The sequence below is a fragment of the Apodemus sylvaticus genome, chromosome 12, assembly GCF_947179515.1.
Source record: "Apodemus sylvaticus chromosome 12, mApoSyl1.1, whole genome shotgun sequence".
Classification (NCBI taxonomy): domain Eukaryota; kingdom Metazoa; phylum Chordata; class Mammalia; order Rodentia; family Muridae; genus Apodemus; species Apodemus sylvaticus.
In genome coordinates, this window is record NC_067483.1 from 18,602,846 (window position 1) to 18,630,642 (window position 27,797).

A 27,797-nucleotide genomic window follows, 5' to 3' on the forward strand; every position below is an offset into this window, starting at 1 on the left:
GTGTGCTTAAAAGTGTTAACATGTTGTATATTTTATACCAAGCGAATGAGCTGCATACAAGTTAAAAACCAAGAGTAAAGGTTTAATTGCTTCTAATTGCTTCTATTTCATTTTAATCGGCTCAGTTCCTGAGATGTCTTTTCTTCAATACAGCCAACAGCCGAGTCAGTAATAAATCAAAAATAGCCAGATCTTCAAATCACTGTCAAAATATCAAACTAACACACACACACACACACACACACACACACACACAAACTCACAACCACTCATGTCTCCAAAATATGTACATGAATTTTTGCAGTAAAGACGTGTTTGTTCCTAATTTCGAAGCTTTCTTGCTTTTTAAAACCTTGTGTGTTTTACAATACTTGCTTGTGATTAACATTTAGCATGTAATCACATGATTAACTTTGAGGACTTGTGCCAAGAGCTAGGTCTCCAAGCCAAACAGTTGCTTTTGCCCTGAGGGCAGTTGCAGTTCCTGGTTTGCCTTTGGTTAATTTTGGAAGTTAAATTCCAACTGCCAAACTGGCTCTTGCATTCACATAATCAAACCCAGGTACAGTTGTCAGCTGACATCTCCCCACTTCCCCAGCCCCTACCCTACTCCACCCCCACCCAGGAGGCTGTCTGGTCAGGCTCTGGCTCCTCCCAGGTCGCTCTGTGGATAGTGTGAGTCACAGGCTATTCAAGTCTGTGCATTATGTTCTGAGTCACCGGACAGGCGCCTTGCCCAGGATCAAGGCAGACTTTGTGTCCACAAAGTAGGAACAGCCGCAGAAGCAGCCACAGCAGCAGGTATCTTCAAGTCGAAGCTGTGGGGAGGCTCTAAGACCTCTCAGATCCCCGGGGGCCTAGACAGATATTGTCTCTAAAGAGCCTGGACAGAAGTCAAGAAGGAGAAAGGCCAGGATCTCGCCAAAGTTGAAGAGCCCAGGAGCTAGCAGAAGACTAGTGACAGAAAGGTAAGGAGGGTCAATTGGGCGGCAGGGGTCAGGTGTGGCTAAGCCTAGTTGGCAGAGCGCATGTGCGCCCTGAGTCGCAAGCCTGCTGTTGGTTTCTAGTGATTGGCTGGGCGCCTGACACTGCTGCTATTCCAAGCCCTGGGCTTTGCTTTCCAGAAGGGAGCGCCAGAGCTTTTTCTAACTGCGAGGGAAAGAAGCCAAGGTACAAAGATAAGCCTGGGGAGCAAGCTGCAACATTGCCTGGAATTTACACGGAGCCTCACGGTTGTTTGTAGTGCTGGGTCCCCTCCACCCCTCCACCGTGCAGCTTAATGCTTGTTCTTTTCCATTCTCAGTCCTGTCTCCCACGCATCTTTCCAGGCCACTAGCCACCGCTCTCTTTTTAACTTCCTTTTATCATTTGTTTATTAACTGCTTCTTTTTTATTTATTTATTTTTTATTAACTGCTTCTTATCAACTTGTAACACATCGTTTTTACCTACAACCCTTCACCCTTCGTAATGGCTGTTCTTCAGCTGAGTTCCTTTCTGTCCATCTTTCAGGCACCTGCCCTACAGAGCACCTCAGAGCCAGACTGCTTCACGCAGGGCTCCTTCTCTCTCACGTCATGGCCTCCGAATCTAGGCTGTGCATCTGTGGAACACACAGACATATCCTCTGGGTTCTCTCAATAACTCCTTGATCCTGAGGACATGATTTTGGTTTTTATTTGTGTTTTTTTTTCTCTCTTCCTTTTACAATCTTCAAATACTGGACATCCCCTAGAATAAGGTGGGTTTCTCTTTGAGTACCTACACCACCCTTAGGATCTAAACCATGCCATCTGTTAGCTTAGGTTGTTCTGGAGTCCAGATCCCCAGGGCCCCTAACTCGTGGCTCTGGAATGTCTGCTTATCTCTTTCTTGCCTAACTTTCTTTCTAAACTACACTGGCTGTTACCTTAGAGCCTCAGATGACCTGGTATGTCTCACACATCTCAAATGGAAAGCACGACCTTCTCCATTCCAAGCCAGTTCTTCACCGGAACCTGGTAGGATTCTTGACCCACCCTAAGAATACATTTAGCAGGGAGGTGTACATTGATCCTGGACTCCGCCCTTTTTCGTAATTTGCAGCCGTCACTCTGCCCGACAATTCGTACTTCTCCAGTCAGAGTTCCATCTGCATCAGCACTCACTGGTCCATGATGGCGGCCTATCAACAGACTTCCCGGCCCCTTTGCACACTCAATAGTGAGCTGTTTCTTTTTCTTCAAGCCCGAGAGCTACATATAACATGCTTGGTGGAACATTATGTATGGCTTCTGGCTCCCAGTCGGTACTTACACTCACAAATACAGCAAAAGAGACTCGTCTCTCCTTCGTATCTCACAGGACCCACACAGAGCACACCGTAAATACCAGACGAACACGATCTGGTGCATTTCTTTGTACCTGCCAATCTCTCAGTCTGAAATTTCCCCTTTGTACCACCTTCAGAATGCCTGCTCAAGTGGTCAGGGTCAGCTTTTGGGGGAAGGCAACATGGTACTTTAGTATTCAGTGTACTTTTTCAAGAATGTAACAGAGCAAAAAATGATTCAAGAAAGGTTGGTCGAGTTCAGAAAAACACGAACAGAAAAAAATGTAAATAAACACCAGCAAGCACAAACTAAGTATTGACAGAACAGCCCTGGAAGGAACCTCAAAGTTGGCGACAGACACCCCAAGACAAAATTTTCAGCACAAAGGAGATTTATTTGCCTCAGAGGGACAAAGGGCAAGGAATAAGGGATAAAGGCAGAGATAAGGGAGAAGGGGAAGGAAACGAGGGAGAGAGGAAAGGATGGTCTCTCTGGACGGACAAAGGGTCACCTCTCATGGAAAGAGACTGATGTGGCCCATAGACAAATGGCAGTTTATAAGGTACAAGGGAAAACCTCATGTTTGGACGAGGCAGGTGAGCCAAAGGGGGCTTTTGATTGTTGGACTTCAATACATTGTTATACGAACCTTGGTGGGCAGCTTCAGGAGGAACAGGTGGCTAAATCAGGGACTAGACCTTAGTGGCTGGCTAAAAGAATACAATCTAAAGGATTTTAGCAAGGCAGAGGACACGAGGCGTTGGGGAGGTCAAGGTCTGCCCGAACCATGTGAACCGCGCTCGAGCCTGCTGGAGCCTCTCTAAGCCCTCTCCTAGAACTTCCTCCTGGCAGACAGATTTAAACACAACGGCCTGCCCTCTTCTCCGGAGAAGCAGGAAGGCAAGGCAGAGAGCCATATCCGGTTTCCGGGTACACCGAGGAAAGCATCCAGTATGTCCTTTCATCAGACTGGGTTCTGTAGCTGTGTTCCAACATCAACGGGAATAAACACGTCTTATAAACTGAATGGACGTATTCAACAAGGGAGGCACAAGAGCATGTCTAAGAACGATCCAGGGAACAGAATGCACTGAAGGTGCCTTTCCTCCAGAGCGTCTCTCACAGTCCTCCAAGGCAGTGGTCTCCACCGATCATTCTGTTGGTGCTGCTCCGGCGACCATAGGAGAGTGCAGCACAAGTGCTCTGTGAATGCCTTCGTCTGGCACACGTGTGGAGGGAAACAGCGTGGTATACTCCCAGCAGAAGCATGGTGTCGCACGCGCAGAGCAGGAGGCTTGGTGTCCCTGCAAATCCCAGGACAGTATTCAATTGTCACTGTCCTTATTTCTCCACTTGTAAAATGTGAATTAGCCAAATGCTTATTCGTTTTATCAGCTGAATAGTCTAGTTGCAGAGTGAACCCTAAAGCTATTGTTTAGTATTTTACCAAAAATAATTTCACTTTAGATTTCCCATCAAGGCGTTTTTGCTTGATAGTCCACCTTTCTCAAAAGCTTCTGTGAGTAACTGAGATTGAGACACCAAAGTAATGGGGACTCACTTTGTCATGTAGTTCCTGCCTCTGAGTAAATGCTGTTGTAAGTAGGATCTTGCTTTACAAGAGTGGGTAAATGTGTACATGTGAACTTGGGTACGTATAGGTGAGTGTGTTTCTGTGTGTCACTGTGTGTGTGTGTGTGTCTGTGTGTCTGTGTGTGCATGATCATGTGTCAATATGCAGTTGATAGACTATGATATGCTAATGGCTACCATTTGGGTGTTTAAAAGAAATGAGGACAAAGCAGTGATATGAAGGAAGAACAGACATGAAAGAAATCAGAGAGTGGCAGTTAGGAGGAATTGCATGGAAAGTTGTGTTTCGTGCACTAGTTTAGTTTGCTCTTTTGGCCTGCTCAGACAAGCTGAACACTCCCACCCACCTACCCACACACATGACACACGTGCACACACCCTAAGATTTTGTCCTATGGTAGGATCAAATCTGACTTTGGTAATGTTTTGGTTATAGTCTTATTTTCTTGTTTCAAGTTTCTTTGGCACCACCTTCTGGTTGAGGAGGTTTGTGACTTTTTTTATCCTACTTTTTTGGAATGTCAAGTTTAAGTTGAGGGTGTGGGGACACATGTTGCCTGGAAACAAGTTAGATCCTGCTGTATTGGGGCTTGTCTGCAACAGAAACTGTTTCTATGCTATCTACACACTTTGTTTCAAGTCCTGAGGCAGTTTCATGATGTGGAGATCAGGAAGAACTTCACATTTTGCTCTATAATAGATGTCTTTTTAAAACTGCCTTGGGGTAAGTTCAAAAGAAATAGCTAATAATACAGAACCCTCCTCCTATCTGAGCCACTCAGGTCCCACATTTTCTTGCATCTGAGAGATTCAGGTGACCCTCATGTCATCGGGACCCACTAAAGTACAATTGCAAAGCTACCATAGGAGGCATTTTGAAATCACAATTTGCTTGTATAGGGAAATGAACACGTTCCTGACCATTCACCTCTAGGTAAGGTTTGTAATGCTTTCCAGGTTGTTTGTTTGTTAATCTTCCAAATTAGGACATACTCTTCTTGAAGGGTTTAAAGTCTATAGTTAAAATTATGTGTACATATGAATGAAAAAAAATAACATTATAATGCTTGCATGGCTATAGGGTAGTGACTAATTTGATGAGCTTTAAATATTGCAAGGGTTTCTATATATTTTAATAGAATTAAACATAAATAAATGTAAAATTATTGTTGAAGACACAATTTGTTAAGATAGTAATAACTAATAACAACTACTACAACTAATGATCATGATTCTCTATTACAATAATAATGATTAATCATCAGTAGTGAAGGATTAATCACAATGACAATAATGCTATAGTGATCCCAACATTTGTACAGTAAGATTATTTTTCATCACTTGAAACAAAAATCCTGCCTAAATTTGACTCTTGCTCTTTGAGTCTGTGTTTGTTTATAATGCTGGTGTGCTGTGGGTAGACAGTCTCTCTCTCTCTCTCTCTCTCTCTCTCTCTCTCTCTCTCTCTCTCTCTCTCACTGGCTAGGCCAGTCAAACCCTCTTTTTCCTTACTATTTTGAAACAACATCTCTCTAAATTGTTTTGGCTGGTATTGAACTTATTTGGTAGTCCAAATTGTCCTTGAACTTGTGGTCATTATGCATGACTCAGTTTCCTGAGTAGCTGATGCTAAGGTCCTGTTTCCCAATTGCTTCTTGTTCTATCAGTTAAGAGGCCATGGGCCAATTGCTGGGTAGAAGGAGAGGCGGGGCTTCCGGTCCCTGCTGGGAGATAAGAGGAGAAGAGAGAGAGTTCACCATGCTTAGGAGGGAGAAAAGTCAAGCAGCCTTGTGACATCTTGGGCAGAGTGGCCACAGGCTGCTTCTACAGGCAGGAGGTTGGGAATGTTGAACTGAAACTAAAGGTAACCGAGCAACTAAAGTTGAGGACAGACTTAGGGTGCTGAGATAAGAATACTGGGGAGGGCATGCTAGCTGTGGAGCCCGGCAACTGAGCCAATAAGGCCAGTTGAAACTGAGCAACATGAATGTCTGTGGATTTCATCTGAAGACTCAGTATTCCTTGGGCAGGGACTGGTAGCGAGCCTGTTCCCGGAACTTAGGCAGGGTAGCAAAAGCTGCGTGCAACAAGCTGAGACAACAGGACTGTGTCGCCTGGACAGACCTCCATAGGGACATTTCCGTTTCCAGAGCCAGGTTACCAGGGCTCAACTGGGTAGCTACCTTCCAATGGGTAGTTTTATTTGTTTTCGGTGGGTGAGGTGGGGGTGGTAAAACTATCCGGAGGCATTTGACAAAATATACACTTCAAAGGGGCAAATAGCCTAATCACAAGTTTTCTAAAGAGAGGTCTTCAGAAGGAAGGAAGTGAGGGCAGAAAGCTAGAAGTCTGTTTTGTTTGTTCTTTATTATTAGTTTTAGCTTTATTATTGTTTAGTAAAGCTGAGGGAAAGATTAAAGGTATCCCATGCTTCTGCTGCGCCCGTGTTGTTGGCTTTTGGTTTCATGTGAAATAAACACACACACACACACACACACACACACACACACACACATGCACACACAGGATGATTAGGAATGATTAGGAATGACAGGCTGTGGAATCTGGGAGTTTCAGTCACTAATTACTCCCTGGAGCTCTGAGTCATCCACACCCTTCTCAGCCTTCCAGTCCCTCCCTCCTTGAGGCAATGCCTTTACTGACCTCAATGTGACATTTATTGGGGTTAGAGAGCTGTCCCTAAGACTATCAGGGTAGCCTATTGGCAACTTAATCGAGGGACTGACTGAGGGAAGGATTAAACTATTGGCTACATAATAGAGAGAGATTTGAGGGAGGGATTAAACAATTTTGCAGGCTGTGTAAGCCTGTTTCAGACAGTCCTATGCTAATGGGCCGGTATTTGGTTACATTTGTATATCTTCAGGGGGCATATTTAATTTCAATTTCATATTGGTCCTGTATTATTTTTGTTAGAGATTGATGGAGTCAGTATGGAAATGAAGGCAAGAAGGTTGGGCATCTCCAGGAGCAAAATGGTTCTTTAATGATAACAGCTCAAGGGCTGAAGTCTTTCTGTGGAAGAAAACTGTGTGTGTGTGTGTGTGTGTGTGTGTGTGTGTGTGTGTGTGTGTGTGGTATTGGTGTTTGGGGATCGTATATGATGAAAATAGGGGTGAAACTCTGTGGGTGGAAGATTCCATCTGCAGGTCAGTCCCCTACATTTGGGACCTGGTGGATACCAACAGATTTGCTTTCAGTGTCTCCTTAGTAGAAGCTTCCACACGAGTTGTCAATCAAATCAACTTTCCTGTCCAGAGTTTCTCAGTCTACCTAAGGACTTTTGGTCATTAATCTTTTAATTCTCCCACAGACTTAGTGACTGCAAATGACATAAATCCATTATTTCAAGGTTCTAGAGGTTCAAATCCACCATGATACTGCAGAGGCTGTTACCCACTCTTACCAAACCATCAGGAGGCAATCTTACTTCCTTGCCTTTTCCAGCTTCTTGAGATGGCCACATTGTTGTCCTGGCATTGTTGTGACTTCTGCCTGCACCTCCCTTTCTCACTCTGAACCTTCTGGCCTCTCTGTCTTCTAAGCATCTTTGCTAGTTCGTTACAGGAGGTCTGTGTCCATGCCTAAAATCACACAAGTGTGGTGCTGAATGCAAAGTAATATAATAAGACAATATACAGGGTTTTGGGTTTGGAACTGTGTGTTTTTTAAGGTATACATACTCCACCTGATATACCTATGGAGTCTAATGGAGGCCCTGGTAACCATGTGACTACAGAAAGTTTTGTTGATGTGCCTCTGTACTATGTCTTCAGTCTAGACCCTCTCAAATGGATGACCTCTGTGAAGCCAATGGCTCTTTTGCCATCAGCCTATTAAAAATACTGGGTGAAGAAGACAAGTCACACAACCTGTTCTTCTGCCCCATGAGTGTCTCTTCAGCCCTGGCTATGGTGTACCTTGGAGCCAAAGGAAACACTGCTACCCAGATGTCTCAGGTATGCTTGCTGGCAGTGCAGAGATGGATAGAGGGGGAGAAAATCACCACATTAGTTCTAACTCCCTGGAGTAGGGCTTCCTTCTGAATCATCTGGATGGTAAAGGTCTGTTTGGCTGGTGGGTGGGAGGAGAGATCTTGTGGTGATCTGTCATGAGACAGTACAGAATGAAGGCAATTCTGTGGGACCAGTCATCCCCTCTACAGTTGACAGGAAACACTGAGTGTTAAATTACTTTATCTAGATAAAAGTCATCAAATGCAGATTTACATCTTGTAAAAAAATGGCAAATTAGAGTCCTATCTTACACAAAGGAACAGAATAAATCCTGCTTTGTTATCTTTTCAGCTTTTGTGGTATTATGGTTTAAGTAGAAATGCAGCTGTGTAAGTAAGCTTTTGCGGAATGGATGGTTTTTCAGGTATGATTATACATAAGTTGAAGAAAATTAGCATAAACACCAAATTAGTTCTTAGGGAATCATTTAGAGGGGACATATAATCTGCCACATCTCAAATATTTGTCTGTATCTTTATCTGCAAATGAGAAAATTGTGATATTTGGGGGACGCAAATATCTTCATCCTTATGGGAGAGCATCAAACTAATGTCCATACAGATATCACTAGAGAGTGTGTGGATGAGCTCCTGCAGTGCATCCAGGAGCCGAAACTGAGATCTTCTCACGGAACTCCTGGGGAAGAAACCTCAGGAGTGAGACTTGGTAGAAGACAGAAGGGAAACCATAACTCTTACTATGTGATCTAGTCTGGAAAACAAACAAACAAACAAACAAACAAACAAACAAAGTGAAGCCTCTCCCTTTTCATACCTGCTGTTCTATTCTTGCATTTTCCAGTTATTAGATTCACTCTTGCTATCTAGTTTTTATGTTGCCCATCTTTCCTGAGTTATCACATAATGCTTTGCTGGGATGGATGAATCCTGCAGACCAGTGTCTGTCATTTAAGAGGGGCATTTTGCTTCCCCAGGGACATGTCTTAAGGGCTCACTGTTTTACTTTTCACAGTAGAGAGGTGCTACTGACATCTAGTGGGTAAAGCCCACAAATGCTGCCAGCGTCTTCCACAGCACTAGGCAGCCACAGCTTCAGATGGCGTGAGTGCTGGGCTAAAACCTCTGTTAAGACAGTCAAACCAGGCTTCTTTTACTATAGAAATATTTCAGAGTTTTTATCCCTTGCTGTGCTTGTGAGTAGGAGGGAAGATAATGATCACGTTAAAAACAAGCTATTTATTTATTCTCTCCCTAGGTACTTGGTTTACGTGGAGATGGAGATGTTCATCAAGGTTTCCAGACACTTCTCACTGAAGTTAACAAAACTGGCACTCAGTACTTGTTAAAAAGTGCCTGCCGACTCTTTGGAGAAGAATCGTGTGATTTCCTTTCGGTATGTGTTAGGAAAAGTGTCCGTTCAGGACCCCCAAGACCAAGTTCTCAGCATAAAGGAGATTGATTTGTTCCCAGAGGGTCAGAGGACAGGAATAAGGGACAAAGGCAGGAAACCGAGGACAAGGGGGAATGACAAAGGATGAATAAGATGGAGAAGGGATACAGACAAAGGACTGCCTGAGGATAAAGAAGAGACAGACCTGGTACATAGGAAAATGACAGCTTATAAAGGCACACGGGGAAACCTGTTTAAGGGTGAGGTGTTTAATTTTAATTGGGCATGCTCATTAAGTGAGCTTTGGATTACTGGATGATAATATTTAGATAGCTGGACATTAGTAGGCAGCTTAAGGAGGAGGAAGTGGCACAATAAGGGAATACACCTAGGTAGCTAGCTTTTGGAATGTAATATAATGGTTTTTAACATTTGGAGGGAATGGAAAAGAAGGGTTAGGGTTAGGGTTAGGGTTAGGGTTAGGGTTAGGGTTAGGGTTAGGGTTAAAGTTAGGGTTGGTTAGGTGGTCAGAATCCCTTCATTCCCACTTTTTTCTTTGTTTTTGCTTTTTTCTTTTTTCTTTTTCTTTTTGTTTCTTTTATTGTCACAGAATCTTGGGTGTATGGATGTCATTTTCCCTCTCTGTTTTCTACTGACACTGGGGCATTGTAGTTAGGATGCTAAGGGAAGCTGGGTTATTATTGGTCATGTTTGGGTAGACTAGGCTGTGTCAGCTGATGTCTAGGTTCTGAAGTACTATCTGTGGGTGGAGAAGTGTAGTCTGTGATGCTGGACTAGGAAATAGATTCTGAGGAAACAACTGAGACTGATACTGGAGTTACTGGAGCACCCTGTAGTTGATTTGAAATCTGTTGGGACAGATAGACTAGGGACTGAGGTAAAGTTAGGAAGTTTAGAAAAATATTATCTTGATGTACATTTGAAACTTTTTCATTTATGGTCCTGGTAGTTGGAAAGAAATGTCTGACGACCAGGGAAGTTGGGAGAAGACCAGGGAAACAAGAAGATATCCCAAAGAAATGAGGATCCCAGTGAAAGGGGGAAGAGATCCAATTCTTAGGACTAGGCAAAAAGCAGGACAGCTTAGGCTGTTGCTGGCCAGAAATAGTTCTCTGGAGTCTGCAAGTCCCTGAGAGGTGCTAGGAAAATTTAGATTAGTTCTATAAGGCTAATTGCGGCACAACTGTTATCTGAATGCAGTGCCTGGCTGTGTTGAGGAGAATATAATTTCAGAGGATTTTCTTACATCAGAATAGGTCATTCTGGGGTGTTCAGGTGGGTTCTAAAATTAAAATATTTTAGGAACACAGATGATTAGAGAAGATCTTAGAAAACAGAGAGGGGGTCTGTAACAGACTTTGGGTTGGTGTGGAAAGTTTGAGAGACCTTGGTATTGGTTCCCAAAGGGGAGCTTGGATGGTTAAGGGGACAAGTAGTCAGTAGTAGGGATGGGGCATTGGCAACTGTGGTATCTTGGTGAAAGGAACTTTGACTAAGGAGGCCATTTCCTTATAAATCCCTCCCTAAGTCAGAGTTGTTATATTGTCTTCTTGCACGCCAATAGAGATCCTCTCCCTTCCATCAGTACCTTGAGTGACTATATCATCTACCATGTTACACAGAGGCCCTCCCCACTCCTACCTCACTTTTGGGGCAGAGTCTTAAGACAGTCTCTTAAGGCTTGCTCTGTCTTCTGAATTACCACTGTTGGATTCTAGTAGGCTATGGGTTGTGTCTTCCACATTGGTATGGATTGCTTCTAATGGGTCTTTTGTGCCATCGTTGGCCATTTCCTGTTCCACAAATTCAGCCACTGGCAAACAGCCTTTCTAAGATAAAAATGTCTTCATGTTTGAGTATATGTCCCCAAACTCACATCCCACCTTTCTTATTTTAGGCCCCTAAGATATTTTAGAATAAGTATTGGGCAGAGAATGGAGTTAAGTAATTTCCTAATTTAAGTTCAAGTCATATTTTTACTTTGCTGATACAAAGAAACACACTGACAGGTTGAAATGTACAAACACATTCACTCATATGTGTGTACTTTATGAATCCCCATGATGCACTCTATCTTCTGTCACTTACATAGATTTGTTTTTATGGCTCTCTGTTTTCTAACACTTGGTTCCCAACCTTCCGTAATGTTGCAATCCTTTAATACAGTTGCTTGTGCCATGGAGATGCCCAACCATAAAATCATTTTCATGACTAGTTTATAACTGTAATCTTGAAACTGTTGTAAACAATAATGTAAATATTTTTTGGAAGTAGAGGTTTTCCAAAGGGGTCGAGGTCCACAGGTTGAGAACTGCCCAATCATTGTTCCAAACATAAATACTCTGTTTACTTCCTTGTCTACTTTTAAATTGACATTTTATCTTTTTACAATATAATGAGTAAAAGTGCCAGTACCTTCTGGGTTTGGAAACAGAAATTCAAATAAAGTAAACCCAGCATGTTTGCAAGAGACATTTCTGTGCTTTGTGCATGGATAACCACAGCCCTATCCTTTGTAAGGGCACCTTTCTTAATAGGCAATAGGCCACCCAGTTAGATACATGTTTTCACCTGGCATCTCAGGGTAGATCAGGGTAGAAGGCTCAGACATTTTTGAATACATCTTGAAATACAGAATCACCTCCACAAAAATTTATGATAGGGAAAATGTTAAGAGAAAATATTTGCTTCCACAGTTTTGAGAACCTTGATGAATAGTGTCCAACTTGTGTTTGTGTCTGTAGACCTTCAAAGAATCCTGCCAGAAGTTCTATCAGGCTGGGCTAGAAGAGCTGTCCTTTGTTAAAGACACTGAAGGGTGCAGGAAACGCATCAATGACTGGGTGTTGGAAAAAACAGAAGGTAGGTGGTTTTCATTTGTGTGGACTTTGGAGTTGGGAGGACGGAGGACTATGACAGGCTGAGCCATGCTCTCCATGCTGCTGCTTCTACGACCCAATCAGTTCTCAGTGTTGTGATGGTGTGTTTTCTGGGCTTTCAGGAAATAAGAAAATCTTTTTCCTCAGGATTATGAGATCATAAATAGTAATTTCTAAGGAACCTAACATTGAATCTCAGATTGCTTCCCTCTGAACTGTACTAGAAAGGCCATGGTAAAATGCTTTCTTTGGGATTGTTGCTAATTCTGTCATGGGAAATCCTGCTATGCTCTGAAACTAAAGGGCCAGGACAAGGTTTAGATGGTGAATCAGTTGGAGTTGTCCCACTGCCTCTCTGGAAATCTGAGCAGCTCATCATTTTGCCTTGCAGCCTCATCCTCTTAACTGACCTTGGTGGTTACAGTTATATCAGAACATGAAACTCTTACAAATTTGCTCCAGAGTCTAGATGTCTTGTTAATGTTGCAAATGCAGTATTCACAGACTCAATTTCTTCCTAGCCTCCTGAAATATGTTTGGCTGTTCTTGACTTGAATTAGAGCAAAAGAGGGCACCCTAAATAATAAACATGAAACAAAGATTTCTAAGATGTGGAGGAATTAAGTCATTTACTTCTTCAAGTGACAAAACATATAATTTATGATACACCCACTATGTGTCAATTAGTAGCAAATGTCCTTGACCATCCTAAAAGTCAGTCAAAGGCCAAGCATAGGAAGGGAGAGCCTCTCCCAGTTCATATGTCATCTTCCTGGTGGGATTTTGTTCTTCCACTGATGAAATAGTAGTAAGTCATTCGAGGGGTTCTCTGTACCTGGCCCATCATGTACCATTAGTTCTTCTATTTAGCTCTCCACCTTCTTCCTCCATGTAGGCTGACCACGTGCATGTTTTCCCAGCATATTAGAGCTCAAGGGTATCTTGCAGACCATCTTGTCCCATTTCCCTGGGCGACTGAACTTGGTTCCCTCTGTGCCACCTCCATAATTTCTTTCTCCAGTTTATTCCTTATTGGAGCCTTTCTTTCTTCCCCGCTACAGGTCTATATTTCTCATCTTTGGGAGGCCTCTGCTTATATAAATGTGATTTGGAGATTAGTACTAAGCAGTGATTCTTAACCAGGATTGGTTTTGCCTTCTAAACATGGCTGCAGGTAATTTTGGCTGTTGAAACTGAAGAAAGTATCACTAGCTAAACACCTTGCCATGCACAAATGCACAGTAGAACCTTACCCCCAATAAAGAATTGATTTCAAGCAAAATGTCCATAGTAGTGTAATTGAGATCTTATAGTGCTATGTCTAAGTGGGCATTGTTAGAATCAAAGACATTGGGTTGTTTTCCTAGTGTTCTCAACTGCTCCCTTTGTAAACTTGGCAGAAGTTTGGGGACCGTTCTCATCCTGAACTGCTACATGCACAAGCTGAAGGATAAGCCACAGTGGCAGTCCTACCTGGTTTAAAACTTCTGTCTAAACATGGCATCTTGACACATATTGCTGCATCATTGCTTATGAGACTGAAGAAGGGAGATTGTGTACTTGAAAGTACATTCTACTGGATAGCAAGTTTGTCAAGGTTGAGACCAGTCTATGCTATGTTATGCTATAAAACTGTCTTATAGAGAAAAGAGGGGGAAAGGTTGTTTAGCTACAAATGATGTTCATGCCAAGAAAAATGAATATGAGAGGATGCTTATTTTATCCTCTTCACCCAAATCAGTATAGACTTCTCTTACATCCTTCTTCTCCTTCTCCTCTTCCTCCTCCTCCTCTTCTTTTTTTTAATTTTTTAATCTTTTTATGTTCTATCCAGGTAAAATTTCTGAAGTTCTGAGTCCTGGAACAGTCTGCCCACTGACTAAGTTGGTTCTTGTGAATGCCATGTATTTCAAAGGGAAGTGGAAGGCTCAGTTTGACAGGAAGTACACGAGAGGCATGCCCTTTAAAACTAATCAGGTAGGACAGTATTTTCAATGTATTGTTATTTTCTTAAAGTAGTAAGCTGAAAAATATGATGGATGAGAAAAGGATGTTTCTTTTACAGAATCTTGATTTGTAGCATTTCTAATGAATGTAATGTCTCCTCTGTATCTTTAATTAGTGGTAGGAAGAGAAACTAGAACATTGTGTATGCTGATAGTTTTTCATTTTCTCTTTCTTAGTCAATATCATCTTCTATATCTAGTCGAATGATCTCTGTTGAGTAAGACCCTGCTTGAGCTGTGTCATTATGCTGATGTCATGCTATAATTGTGGTTGCTTAGATATCTTTTGCCATGTCAATTATAGATATGCCGATCAGCTATAGAGTTCAAGGTTATAGAATCTTTGATGAAAGAAGAAATCTAGACTAATGTTAGACTAATTTTAAATATAATTTTCTGCATTCCCTTTAATATGAAATGGAATTCGACTTCTGTCAATTTATACATAGCAAGCTAAACAGATACATGATAGTAAAATGTATTTGGTACAGCTTTAAAACTGCTTGACTATATACCTCATGTCAAGGTTCATTCCCAAGAAAAGCAAAGATATAAGACAACTTGGCAATGCTTCAGAATACAGGTATATTTGTCTTTGTCTGTCTTCCTTTCAGTCCAATTGCAAAATGGCAGTGAATACCCTTCTTTTTTTTTTTATTCGATATAATTTATTTACATTTCAAATGATTTCCCCTTTTCTAGCCCCCCCCCACTCCCCGAAAGTCCCGTAAGCCCCCTTCTCTTCCCCTGTCCTCCCTCCCACCCCTTCCCAGTTCCCCGTTCTGGTTTTGCCAAATACTGTTTCACTGAGTCTTTCCAGAACCAGGGACCACTCCTGCTTTCTTCTTGTATCTCATTTGATGTGTGGATTATGTTTTGGGTATTCCAGTTTTCTAGGTTAATAACCACTTATTAGTGAGTGCATACCATGATTCACCTTTTGAGTCTGGGTTACCTCACTTAGTATGATGTTCTCTAGCTCCATCCATTTGCCTAAGAATTTCATGAATTCATTGTTTCTAATGGCTGAATAGTACTCCATTGTGTAGATATACCACATTTTTTGTATCCACTCTTCTGTTGAGGGATACCTGGGTTCTTTCCAGCATCTGGCAATTATAAATAGGGCTGCTATGAACATAGTAGAGCATGTATCCTTATTACATGGTGGGGAATCCTCTGGGTATATGCCCAGGAGTGGTATAGCAGGATCTTCTGGAAGTGAGGTGCCCAGTTTTCGGAGGAACCGCCAGACTGCTTTCCAGAGTGGTTGTACCAATTTGCAACCCCACCAGCAGTGGAGGAGTGTTCCTCTTTCTCCGCACCCTCTCCAACACCTGCTGTCTCCTGAATTTTTAATCTTAGCCATTCTGACTGGTGTAAGATGAAATCTTAGGGTTGTTTTGATTTGCATTTCCCTAATGACTAATGAAGTTGAGCATTTTTTAAGATGCTTCTCCGCCATCCGAAGTTCTTCAGGTGAGAATTCTTTGTTTAACTCTGTACCCCATTTTTTAATAGGGTTGTTCGGTTTTCTGGAGTCTAACTTCTTGAGTTCTTTATATATATTGGATATTAGCCCTCTATCTGATGTAGGATTGGTGAAGATCTTTTCCCAATTTGTTGGTTGCCGATCTGTCCTCTTGATGGTGTCCTTTGCCTTACAGAAACTCTGTAACCTTATGAGGTCCCATTTGTCAATTCTTGCTCTTAGAGCATACGCTATTGGTGTTCTGTTCAGAAACTTTCTCCCTGTACCGATGTCCTCAAGGGTCTTCCCCAGTTTCTTCTCTATTAGCTTCAGAGTGTCTGGCTTTATGTGGAGGTCCTTGATCCATTTGGATTTGAGCTTAGTACAAGGAGACAAGGATGGATCAATTCGCAGTGAATACCCTTCTTAATCTAGAGAAATAATGCCTGACTAAATCCATGGAAGTGCTTCACTATGAGTTTTCTCAAGAACAATCATACTTTCTTCAAAAACAATGTCAAGTTTTAAAATTCTGTTTCATTATTAAACTGTTCTTTTTTTAAAAACTAGTAATAGTTCATCCATGGAACAATAAGAGTCTGTTCTACTTAAAACTTCAATATGCTAATAAAGATTTTACATTTCACAGACTAAATGCATAGAAATAATGATCATTTTATACTTTTCTGAGTTCCAGGAGCTAGATACAGCTTAGTTTTAGTAATTTATATTTTGTTTTGGGAAACTAACTAATTTTATTTTCATTAGGAGAAAAAAACAGTGCAGATGATGTTCAAGCATGATAAATTTAAGATGGGGCACGTGGACGAGGTGAACATGCAGGTTCTGGCTCTACCCTATGCTGAGGAAGAGCTAAGCATGGTTGTTCTCCTTCCTGATGAGGGCACTGATCTGGCTGAGGTGAGTCATGGGCATTGCGTGTCTGTGGAAACCCACTGAGCTTGGTCCTCTACGCCCATCTCCCGCTAACATTTGTGGAGTTCCCTGCAAAAGGTTATTTCAACCTAGACAAGCACCCAGTGTGCCTTTTAGTGAATGTGCATATGCATTTCTCCCAAGTGTTTATCTGAGAGTAGACAAGTTTTGATAAAGTTAGGTTGAGGGAACTCCAAAAATAGAACAGCATTTTTTTTTTTTATTTAGGAGGGTGGTGTTGGTTAATAGCCTAATAATTTTTGAACAAAGATCCTGGAAGAAAGATAGCATTGAATTATAGTGATGATTCCCACGTGTTAACATAAATATAAGCCACATGGGTAGTATTTCAAGAGATGCAGGTTCTAATATAGCAGCTATTGGCTTGTGGTATTGTATTTCTAACAAGATCAGATAAAGCAAGTGTAATTGATTCATGGATGACACTTTGAATACAAGGGTCTAACGTACAGGCATGTGTTGGGGGGGATTATCTTTGATCATCCTCATGACAGAAAATGAGCCAAGTGAGGAGAGGGAGAAAGTTACAAAATAGAAGGTGTGTGACCAACAGCATTCTGCTAAAGCAGCTCTTAATTGGGGACAATGCTACTATAGTTGACTTTGGGTTACCAAGTGCTTAAAATTAATACAAGCCAGTGTCAGCATGCTAGTGCACAGGATTGATGGTGAGGCTTCTTCCTTTCTTTGTCTTTTCTATGTCATCAGAAAGCTGTTGTCATAACTCAAGAATGAGAGCTGTCACAGCCAACTGAGGAGGAATTTAGAAAAGTCTAGGAATAGAAACCAATCCAGTAGCTGTCACTAGATGCGAGCACTCCTCACTAGGTGAACGGATAGGGGAGTGCAGTTGGCACCAGCCTGCTGTCCTCCTAATTCTAAATGTTGATCCTTTGTCATTCCAGGTGGAAAAAGCACTCACATATGAGAAGTTTAGAGCCTGGACAAACCCAGAAACCCTGACAGAAAGTAAAGTCCAAGTCTTTTTCCCCAGATTAAAGCTGGAGGAGAGTTATGACCTGGAGACTGTTCTTCAGAATTTGGGAATGACAGATGCCTTTGAGGAAACAAAGGCTGACTTCTCTGGAATGACAACTAAGAAGAATGTGCCCGTGTCCAAGGTTGCCCACAAGTGCTTTGTGGAGGTCAACGAGGAAGGCACTGAAGCAGCCGCTACTACTGCAGTGATCAGGAATGCCCGGTCCTGTCGAGTAGAACCACGGTTCTGTGCTGACCACCCATTCCTTTTCTTCATCTGGCACCACAAAACCAGCAGCATCTTGTTCTGTGGCAGGTTCTCTTCTCCATAGTGGCCTTCCGGGGCTGAGGAGTGGTGCTGTGTTTGCATAACAAGTACAAGGTCTGGCTCAACCCTACCTAAGCACCCCATAAAATCAGGCATGGTGGTGCCTACCTGGCATCCTAGCATTTGGGAGGTGCAGGGTAGGTGGGCCACACATTCAAGGCTTTTCTCAGTGACACAGCAGATTCTGTCTCAAACAACAACAGCAAAAAAGACAAGAAAAGTAGAATATGTGATTGATTTACACACCATTCTTTGCTGAATGCCAGAATTAAAATTCCATGTTACCAGATATGCCAAGGTGATTTCTATGTTAAAATAAAAAGAGTATACTTAGTAGTTGGTAAATAACTTTGCAGACTGCCTCTATGCTGCGTTTGGCAGTTTGGAACTGACAAGGAGGCCATGTTGGTTTAGAGTGTCTGAGGTGATTCTCATCTCCAGCCTTACTCACAACCCAGATCCTGAAGTGCTGCTCCACGCTGTTAACATCTCTAAGCTGTGTGCCTCCACCACTGACAGACTTTCCAGGAAATGCCAGGGAAGGTCCCCCCCTTCACAAAGAGCTAGAGAGTGACTGCTGTAACTGCCCCATGACTCCCGAGTTCTCCTGTATGACTCAGGGTTCAGGCAACTCTTTCCACAGTTTCAAGTGCAAGTTCAAGGACTCAGTGGGAACCTTCAAGATGGAGCTGAGAGATGGCGCTCCAAAGCGTTTCCTTATTCCCCCACCCCTAATTCTTTCTAAAGCTCCAAGTGTTCTTCTTGTCTCCCTAAACTCTTTCTAATGAAAACATCATATGGAACGATTCTTACAAACCATATTTCTAACCACATGCTCAGACGTGATTCAAATGCAACCCCAATGCTCTAAATGCATATACATCAGTACATAGACTCAGATGGTTGTATTTATACCCCGTGTGTCTGTGTGGCGTGTGTGTGTGTGTGTTTGTGCAACAAAGAAGTTATGAATATGAGAGGGAGTGAACAAGGCACAGGAGGAGTCAGTGAATATGGATATGAGAGGGAATGTAAAGACTAGTTTTATATGAAATTCTAAAATAAAATTACAAATTAAATAAAATAGACTGAATTATATTTTCTGACTGAATATCATTTGTATTATGGAAGAAAGTGGAAAATTATAGGAAAACATACAAAGAAAATTTAAGCTTTCTGCAAATCCCCTCTCAGAAATCACCACTAATATGAATATGCATTACCTTTATTATATGTATGCAAATATAAATTCATAATATTTCAGCATAGGTTGATGATAATTTTTGTAGCTTATCATTCAGTGGCAACATCTTGCTGTGCGTTGAATTTTGGGATGGGGCAGCATTTTCTGCAACTAAACCTACTTAGATAATTTTGGAAATTAAACATGTATTATAGACTCCTGTGTTGAATATCTTTAATTATACTCTTAATTTCTCCATAAATTTTACTAAAATGATAATACTGTCAGTATAATGTTTAGATATCTGACAAGACATCCAAAATGATCTCCAAAACTTGAGCTGTCTTAGTCACACTAAGGTTTCATTACAGTGCATTAACAATCGCTGGTCCTATTAATGTTTAATGAGGTAGACTAGATAATGGTGACTTCTGACTGCTTTATTCTCAGTTGACAGTCCCATGAATCCTGCACAATGTAGTTCTTCATTAAATCTCACCAAGCTGCACAGAATGCGTCCTCAGGCCACCTTCAGCTCAGGAACTGTGCGTTCCAAACAGGTTTGGTTATGACCCAATCCAGGAGCTGAGAAAGTATGACTCTGTGAACTTTGATCTGATTTCCATCTTTAATTTGGAATTACACTTTTCCTGAGGTATAATTGGATAGAATCGGAATAATTGAGTGCACAGTTCAGTAAGTTCTGAAGCATGCATCTCCCCCCTGCTGCCATCTGCACAGCTAACTTGCAGAACAGGACTGTCAGACCTGTAGATTTTCCCTGGATACTTTTTGAAATATCTCCTGTAGAATTAAAAAAATTAATTAAAATGTATTTTTTTTCATTTCCCCTCCTTCCTACTGCTCCTGTGTCCATCCTCCAAAATCAAAGTCCCCTTGTCTTTAACCATAGTTTTTGCATATACATCTAAATGGATCAACATACACATCTGCTAAGTCTTCTCAGTATCCCTGCATGAATTTGTTTCTGTGGCTGACCACTAAGTAAGAGATAACCAATTTTGGGGCTCATCCCTGATGATGACTAATTCTCCCCATTCCAGCAGTGTTAATTATAGGTTTTCATCTAAGGGTGTGGCCCCTTGACATTATCTCTACTACATCAGGATGTAAACTGTGGCTGGAATTTTCAGGTCTTTTTTATGTAGGTACATTGTTGAGAGTTCATTGTTTAGTTCCCCTTTCATAGCTGGAAAGTCCAATCTCACAACACATTTCCTGGTCTTCTGGCTTTTATGATCTTTCTGCCTCTTCTTCTGTGATGTTCCCTGGGCCTGGGCTTGTAACCTTTGTATCCATTCCCTTTCTGTTCAGTTCCAGTCACTTACACCACTCTCAGACAAGCACTTCTCTGTTTCCTAATTAATGTTGTGGGATCCTGTATCCATTTATATGTTGTTCCTGTCATTCGCTGAAAATACCTTTAGATTCTTCTTTATTACAGTATAATATATATTATGTTATATATATTTTAGTGTAGTTTTTTGCTTCTACATAATATGTCATTATATAGGCATAATATCATTTGTTTATGCATTCATAATCTTAAGGATATTTGCAATGTTGTCAAGGTTTGATTACAGTAAATAAAGCTTTTAAAAACACTCATGTTCACATATTAATTTACTAATGCTTTCATTTCTTTTGACTACGTAGGATGGGTATGCCTTGGTTATTTGGGAGGTGCAGGTATAACATTTAAGAAATTGAAGCAGTATTCAGCAAAACCAGAATGGGGAAGTGGGAAGGGGTGGGTGGGAGGATAGGGGGAGAGAAGGGGGCTTACGGGACTTTCTGGGAGTGGGGGGGCTAGGAAAGGGGAAATCATTTGAAATGTAAATAAAAAATATATCGAATAAAAAAAAAGAAAACAACAACAACAACAACAACAAAAAAAACAAACCCTTACAGACGTGTTCCCAGGCCAACTTGATAAATACAGTTACCCAATTAAAAAAAAAAAAAAGAAAGAAATTGCCAAGCCTCTTATGGTTAACTCTAGCCCTCAGTGGGAGAGGTAAGGCAGGAGGATTGCAGTGAGTCTGAGGCCAACCTGGTTTACAGATTAAATTCCATGCCTGTAGGAGCTATGCAGTAAGTCTCTGTTTCAGGGATAAGGATAGGGATAGTTAGACAGACAGAGATAGACTGACAGATAGATGGAGAGAGAGGGGAGACAAAGTTTGCAAACTGTTCCCCTAAGTAGTTTGTATTATTTAACATTCCTAACAAAGATATAATTGCTGTATACACTAACTGAATTGTGGTTGGTTATCAGTGTTCTTTTATATAAAGTGTCACGTGCCACATTGGTTTCAGTTTGCATTTTGCTAAAATAATAGTCACGTTCAGCATTTTCCCAGTATAATCATTTGCTCTACATATATATTCTACAGTGAAATATCCTCTAAATGTACTCATTTATATTATATATATTTATATATTGAAAAATACAATGAGAACAAATTATCAGGAATGTGAATTATAGACTTTATTTACAATTCATGCCTTAGGTTTTCTTTCTTACAAAAATACTTTTAAAAATTAAAGTTTATTAATTTTAATGCAGTACTATATATCATTTTGTTGAAGCACAATGTATCTGTTATCATATCTAAGAATTCTTCATTCAACCTAAGAGCTTAAGAACGAGCTATGTGTTTTTTCAAAGTGTTAATAGTGTTCAATTGTAAATTTAGGTATAGGATCCATTTTGAGTTTTTATATTGGAAATATTATTTGAATTCATAACTGCATTATTGTCAATGTTAAAAGTCAATTTATCATGTATATGTGGTTGTGTTCCATCGATCTGCCTATCTTGATGCAAATAATACGATATGATTTTGGCACCATCTCCATATGATTTTGATTATTGTACTTAATTCTAAACTCTGAATAAAACTGGCTCTTCTAATATTATGCTTATGAGTTAAATTTATATCCAGTCACTTTGCTGAAGTTGTTTATCAGCTGTAGGAGTTCTCTGGTGGAGTTTTGTGGTCACTTAAATATACTATCTGCTAACAGTGATTGTTTGACTTCTTCCTTTCCAATTTGTATCCCTTTGACCTCCTTTTGTTGTCTAATTGCTCTAGCTAGAACTTAAAATTACTATATTGAATAGATATGGAGAGAGGGGGCAGCCTTGTCTAATCCCTGATTTTAGTGGGATTGTACCAGTCTATGAGTATAGCAGAATATTATTAGGAGTCATATTATTGTTACTTTTTTAGTTTACCAGTAGTACTTGGTTTTACCATTGGTCTCTGTGCTATTTTCTTTCTGGTCCTTAGTCACCCAAGCCCAAGCAGTGTCAGTTATGGGTTACATCTTGCGTAGTGGGCTGTAAGTGAAATCAGACCCGGGTTGGTTACTCACATGAGCTTTGTACCAGCTTTACACTAGCATATTTTCCATTCAGGACAGATTGTAGATCAAAAGTATTATAGCTGGGCTGGTGTTTATGTTTTCCTTCTATTAGCCTGCCAACTACCTTCCCAAACTGAAAACACTAGAACTTAGAGGTGAAGGTTCTATGTAGGCACCATCTCCACTTCTCCTTGTTCACTGAGTTCTGTGGGTGTTGTCTTCAACAATGGGACCTTGCTGTCTCTTCGTGGAGAACAACCTTTGGACTTATCAACAGTCTCTGTTGTGTGGGGATTTCCAGGGGACTCTTTTGGCCAACAACTCAATTAGATAAAACCTAGTTCCAGTATTAGAAGTTTTGGTTGGTGACAAGAGTTAGCCAGTTGGGTTCAGTCTTCCTCATTATTTCAAAATTTCATTAGAATGGCCCTCATATGTTATGTGAAGTTTCCACTGTACTAGATTTCCAAACCACCCATGAATTTTTAGCTCTTTTTAGATCACCCACTCTTCAATTTTAGCTCTTTTAATTCACTTCCTCAATCCCTTTCTTCTTCCCACTTTCTGGGTCTACTGTAGCTTGATTATAATTTACATAATAGATAATATTCACTTATAAGTGAATTCATAATATATTGGTCTTTCAATGTCTGGAGTACCTCACCCAGGATATTTTTCTAGTTCCACCCATTTGCCTGCAAATTTCATTATGTCATTTTTTTTTTTTTTTACTAATTATGACCAATCCTGTATTTTTGCTATGAACAATCAGGTTCAGTTTTGCATGGAATTTTCTTGTGGTACTATTCAGCTGTGTTCTAGGATTATCATGTCATTTTTAACAGCTGAGTAATACTTCATTGGATAAATGTACCTAATTTCCTTATCTGTTCTGCTGTTGAGGGACATCTAGTTTGTGTCCAGTTTCTATTATAAGTAAAGCTTCAATAAACATAGTCTGACAGTGTGTCTATTTGACAGTATTCTTTGCCTTACAGGAGCTTCTCAGTTTCATAAAGTCACATTATTAAGTTGATCTTAGTGTCTATACTATTAATATTTTATTTAAAAATTTATCTTCTGTGATAATGCATTTGAGGCTGCTTTCCACTTCCCCTTCTATTAGGTTCAGTATTTCTAGTGTATGTTGAGGCTTTTGATCAACTTGGACATGAGTTTTGTGCAGGGGTGATAAATATAAATGTACTTGCATTCTTCTACAAGCAGACATCCAGTTACACCAGCACCGTTTGCTGAAGATGCTTCCTATTTTCCATTGCATGCGTTCAGATTCTTTTTAAAAAATCAGGTGTCTATAGGTGTATGGATTTATGTCTGTGTTTTCATTCTATTCTCCTGATCAACATGCCTGTTTTTATGTCAATCCCATGCAGTTGTTATTACTATAACTCTGTAGTACAACTTGAAATCAGGGATGATGATACCTCCAACACTTATTTAATTGTTCAGGATTATTTTATATATCATAGACTTTTTATTTTTCTACATGGAGATAAGAATTATCCTTTCAAGGTCTATGAAGACTTATGTACAAATTTTGATGAATACTGTTTTTAGGAGAATGGTCATTTTTACTAAGTTAATCCTACTATTTCATGAGTATGGGAGAACTTTCCAATCTCTGATATCTTCTTCAATCTCTTTGAAGACTTGAAGTTTTTAGCATTCAAGTCTCACTTGCCAGTTAGAATTACCCCAAAATATTTTCCCTGATTTTGTTCTCAGTTATGTTTTTCATTTGTGTATAGGAGTGTTACCTTTTTTGTTTGTTGGTTTTGTTCTTGGTCTTATTTTTTGTTTTGTTTTAGTTAGTTAATCTTGTATTCAGGCACTTTGCTCAAAATATTTAACAGCTATATGAGTTCCCTAGTGGAAGTTTTAGGGTCATTTAAGTATACTGTGATATCAGCTACAATTCACATAGTTTGATTTCTTCCTTTCCAATATGTATACCTTTGATGTGCTTCTATGGCCATATTTTTGTAGCTAGCACTTCAAGTACAATGTTAAATAATACTTGAATAAAGAGAGTGAACAACTTTGTCTTGTTCCTGATTTTAGTAGGATTGCTTTGAGTTTCTCTTCATTTCATTTGATATTGGGTATAGGCTTGCTGTAAAATTACTTCTATTATATTTCGTTACTTTGCTTATATTCCTAATTTCTTCAGTACTTTTATTGTGACAGAGTGTTGGATTTTGTCAAAGAAATTTTCAGGATCTAGTGAAAGGATCATGTGGCTTTTTTCTTTCACTTTATTTGTATGATGGATCACATTTACATAATTTCCCCATGTTGAACCATCTTTGAATATCTGGCATGATTCTTACTTGATCATGGTAGATGATCTATTTGGTATGTTCTTGGGTTTGGTTTGCAAGTATGTTATTGAACTTTTTGTATCTATGTTCAAAAGGGAAAATGGTCTATAATTCTCATTGTTAAGTCTTTATATGGTTTGGCTATAAGGGTAACTGTGACCTCATAAATTGGACAATGTCCCTTCTCTTTCTATTTTTTGTGGAATTACTTGAGAAGTATTGGCATTAGCTCTTCTTTGAAAGCCTGGTAGAATTACCTGTGCAGCCTGGACTGTTTTTTGATTGGGAGACATTTAATGATGGCTTCTATTCCACTAGTGGATATAGGTCTATTCAAATTGTTTATCTAATCTTTATTTTACTTTGGTAACTAGTAACTATCAAGAAAATTGTCCATTTCTTTTAGATTTTCCAATATGATGGATTACAGAGTTTTAAATTATGTTCTTGCCATTCTCTGATTTTCCATGGACTGTTATCGAAGAAGACCCCAGAAGATGGAAAAATCTTCCATGCTCATGGATTGGCAGGATTAATATAGTAAAAATGGCCATCTTGCCAAAAGCAATATACAGATTCAGTGAAATTTCCATCAAAACCCCAACTCAATTCTTCATTGAGTTAGAAAGAGCAATTCTCAAATTTATCTGGAATAACAAAAAACCCAGGATAGCTAACACAATTCTCAATAGTATAAGAACTTCTGGGGGAATTGGTATCCCTACCTCAAGCAGTACTACAGAACAATAGTGTTGCAAACTGCATGGTATTAATACAGTGACAGGCAAGTAGATCAATGGAATAGAATTGAAGGCCCAGAAATGAACCCACACACCTTTGGTCACTTGATCTTTGACAAAGGATCTAAAACCATTCAGTGGAAAAAAGATAGCTTTTTCAACAAATGGTGCTAAAAATGAGATGTTGAAGTCTCCCACTATTATTGTGTGAGGTACAATGTGTTCTTTGAGCTTTAGTAAAGTTCAGAACATCTCATTTATTGACTCATTCTGATGGTCCTCACACAATTGCCAGTGCAAAAATCTTCAGCCCTCATCTTAAAAGAAATAAGAGATCGCTTATTCCAGAGCCATGTTGAGTGACTGCGACCATGTTACTCCCAATTCCATTGTCCAATGTGGAGGCAGTTTCATGAAGTTGTGTAATTTTACAGAACAAGAAAAGTCACAAATCAAGGCAAGTTTAAAATACATTTGCTAGAGAGGTGGTTGCAGCTGGATGGGAGAGGTTATTCTATAAACCCAATCTGATGATATTCTTAGGATTTCAGTTGGTAGAAACTAGTAGTCCGCTAAGTTAATAGATTACAAAAGGCTTTGATCAGTTAGTCATAGGATATTGGTCCTGACATGAAAAAGGCAAAGTATAGCTCTTGCAGAGGCTAACATTATCCTAAGACAAGTTAATTAGCCCTTGTTCCTATCACATTCCAATGTCTCCATAATGCTGAATTTCAAGTCAGTCAGTCTCTGCAGACCTGACTCTTCTCAGGGGTTCTTGTTTACACTATGTAGAATTTTAAAAAGATATTTTACCTTTATATTTTTATGTATAATATTTAGCTCTGTGGCATTCAATTTCTGGGATTTTCTAGGTCTTTGCCAGATCTCCATACATTTTGCTTGCTACACTTTGGACGCTGCAATCTTTGCTCTCTGTCCTGCTGTCATATATCAGCCAGATCTAACTGCAGAGGGCAGCTATCTGCACAGTTGTGAGCACTGGTAATGAGGTGGGCTTCTGCAAGTCACTGGTTCAGTGCACATAGCCCGTTTCAAAGAAAGGAAGACAAACACCAGGCCACTGAATCTCGTGAACTTGAACTCCAGTCCTGAGTGGAGCTGCCTTGATAGCTGGACACGGGTGGGTTTGCAGATAGAAGCCATCAGAGTCCGGTTTCATGTAGGCCAGAGGTGACTTCTAACAATTCCTAAGTCAGTAACTAGTTATATGACCTTGAGCAAGTTAGAGAAGGTTCTTTGTGTCCAGTTTCCTCTTTGTAAGACAAAAGGGTTTGCCCAGATGATCCCTAAGTGGCCTGAGCCTCTGACATTCTCAAACAAATGCACAGCACTAGACTATTTTGGGGCCAAATGCGTTACTTTCTGCATTGATATTTTTCTGCTGCTTTATAAGCTTTTGTTGTTTCAAAGATGAATTTTGTCGTTAGAAATCCAGGTTGGCTCCAGTGTGCTGTTAAATCGACACCTTTTTCATTTCCGTTAAGGACTTTGATGATAGCTTCCAGCCAGAGCTTGCAAAATAAAACCATGTTTTCTGTTCTAACATTTGCTTCATCTTTGTCTTTTGTCAGCAGAAATATTGCTATTTGTCATTTCAACATTTTCCACCCACACCTCTTTCCTCATTTGGGGCCTTTGAAGTTCCTCTCATCAGAATGAAGACTTTTGCTAATAGATCTCCAGGGCCTAGCCTTGTGTCAGGGAAAGAGGCTGGGCAAGCCGTCTTCAGTTCCATGCAAGGTCTCTCGATGATCTGCTTTGCTTCCTAATTAGAAGACTGACATTCAAACAGAGAGAGGAGCAAATCTGAAGAGAAAAGATCTGCCGCTGGGCTCTGTGGCTCATTTTGCCATGTTGGTGCAGAACTGTTACAAAGAACATTCCTATTAGAATGCCCAGCAGAGGGAGAGCGATTTAAGAATCAGGTGCCCAGAATAAGCCCCTGGACCTGTGCCTGGGAAACATGGAACTTTATCCTTTCCTGAGAAACAAGTGGAGGGTGGAGAGGCCCAGCACTGGTGCTCCTTCATTCAGGAATGGTTTCACTTTTCACTTTTCGGCTGTGTGACAGGGCTTTGCGGAGGACAGGTAGAGAAATCTATCTAGCTGTGTGGGCACCTGCTATATTCTCCCTCTGATGATCCTTAGTTATAACACAATACAAGGGTGTTTTTAGAGGTGAAA

The 27,797-nt window shown here is 40.4% G+C and overlaps 1 protein-coding gene across 1 annotated transcript; it reads left to right on the forward strand.

The window, feature by feature from the left end:
• Positions 1–672: 672 nt before the first annotated feature.
• Positions 673–20,593, forward strand: LOC127697664 (serpin B8). The gene is made up of 7 exons (XM_052200948.1): positions 673–968; positions 7,702–7,884; positions 9,157–9,294; positions 12,057–12,174; positions 14,026–14,168; positions 16,437–16,589; positions 17,531–20,593. Exons 2-7 carry the CDS (start codon positions 7,717–7,719, stop codon positions 17,933–17,935), a joined length of 1,125 nt encoding a protein of 374 aa, XP_052056908.1. The 5' UTR covers positions 673–968; positions 7,702–7,716; the 3' UTR covers positions 17,936–20,593.
• The last annotated feature ends 7,204 nt before the right edge of the window (positions 20,594–27,797 follow it).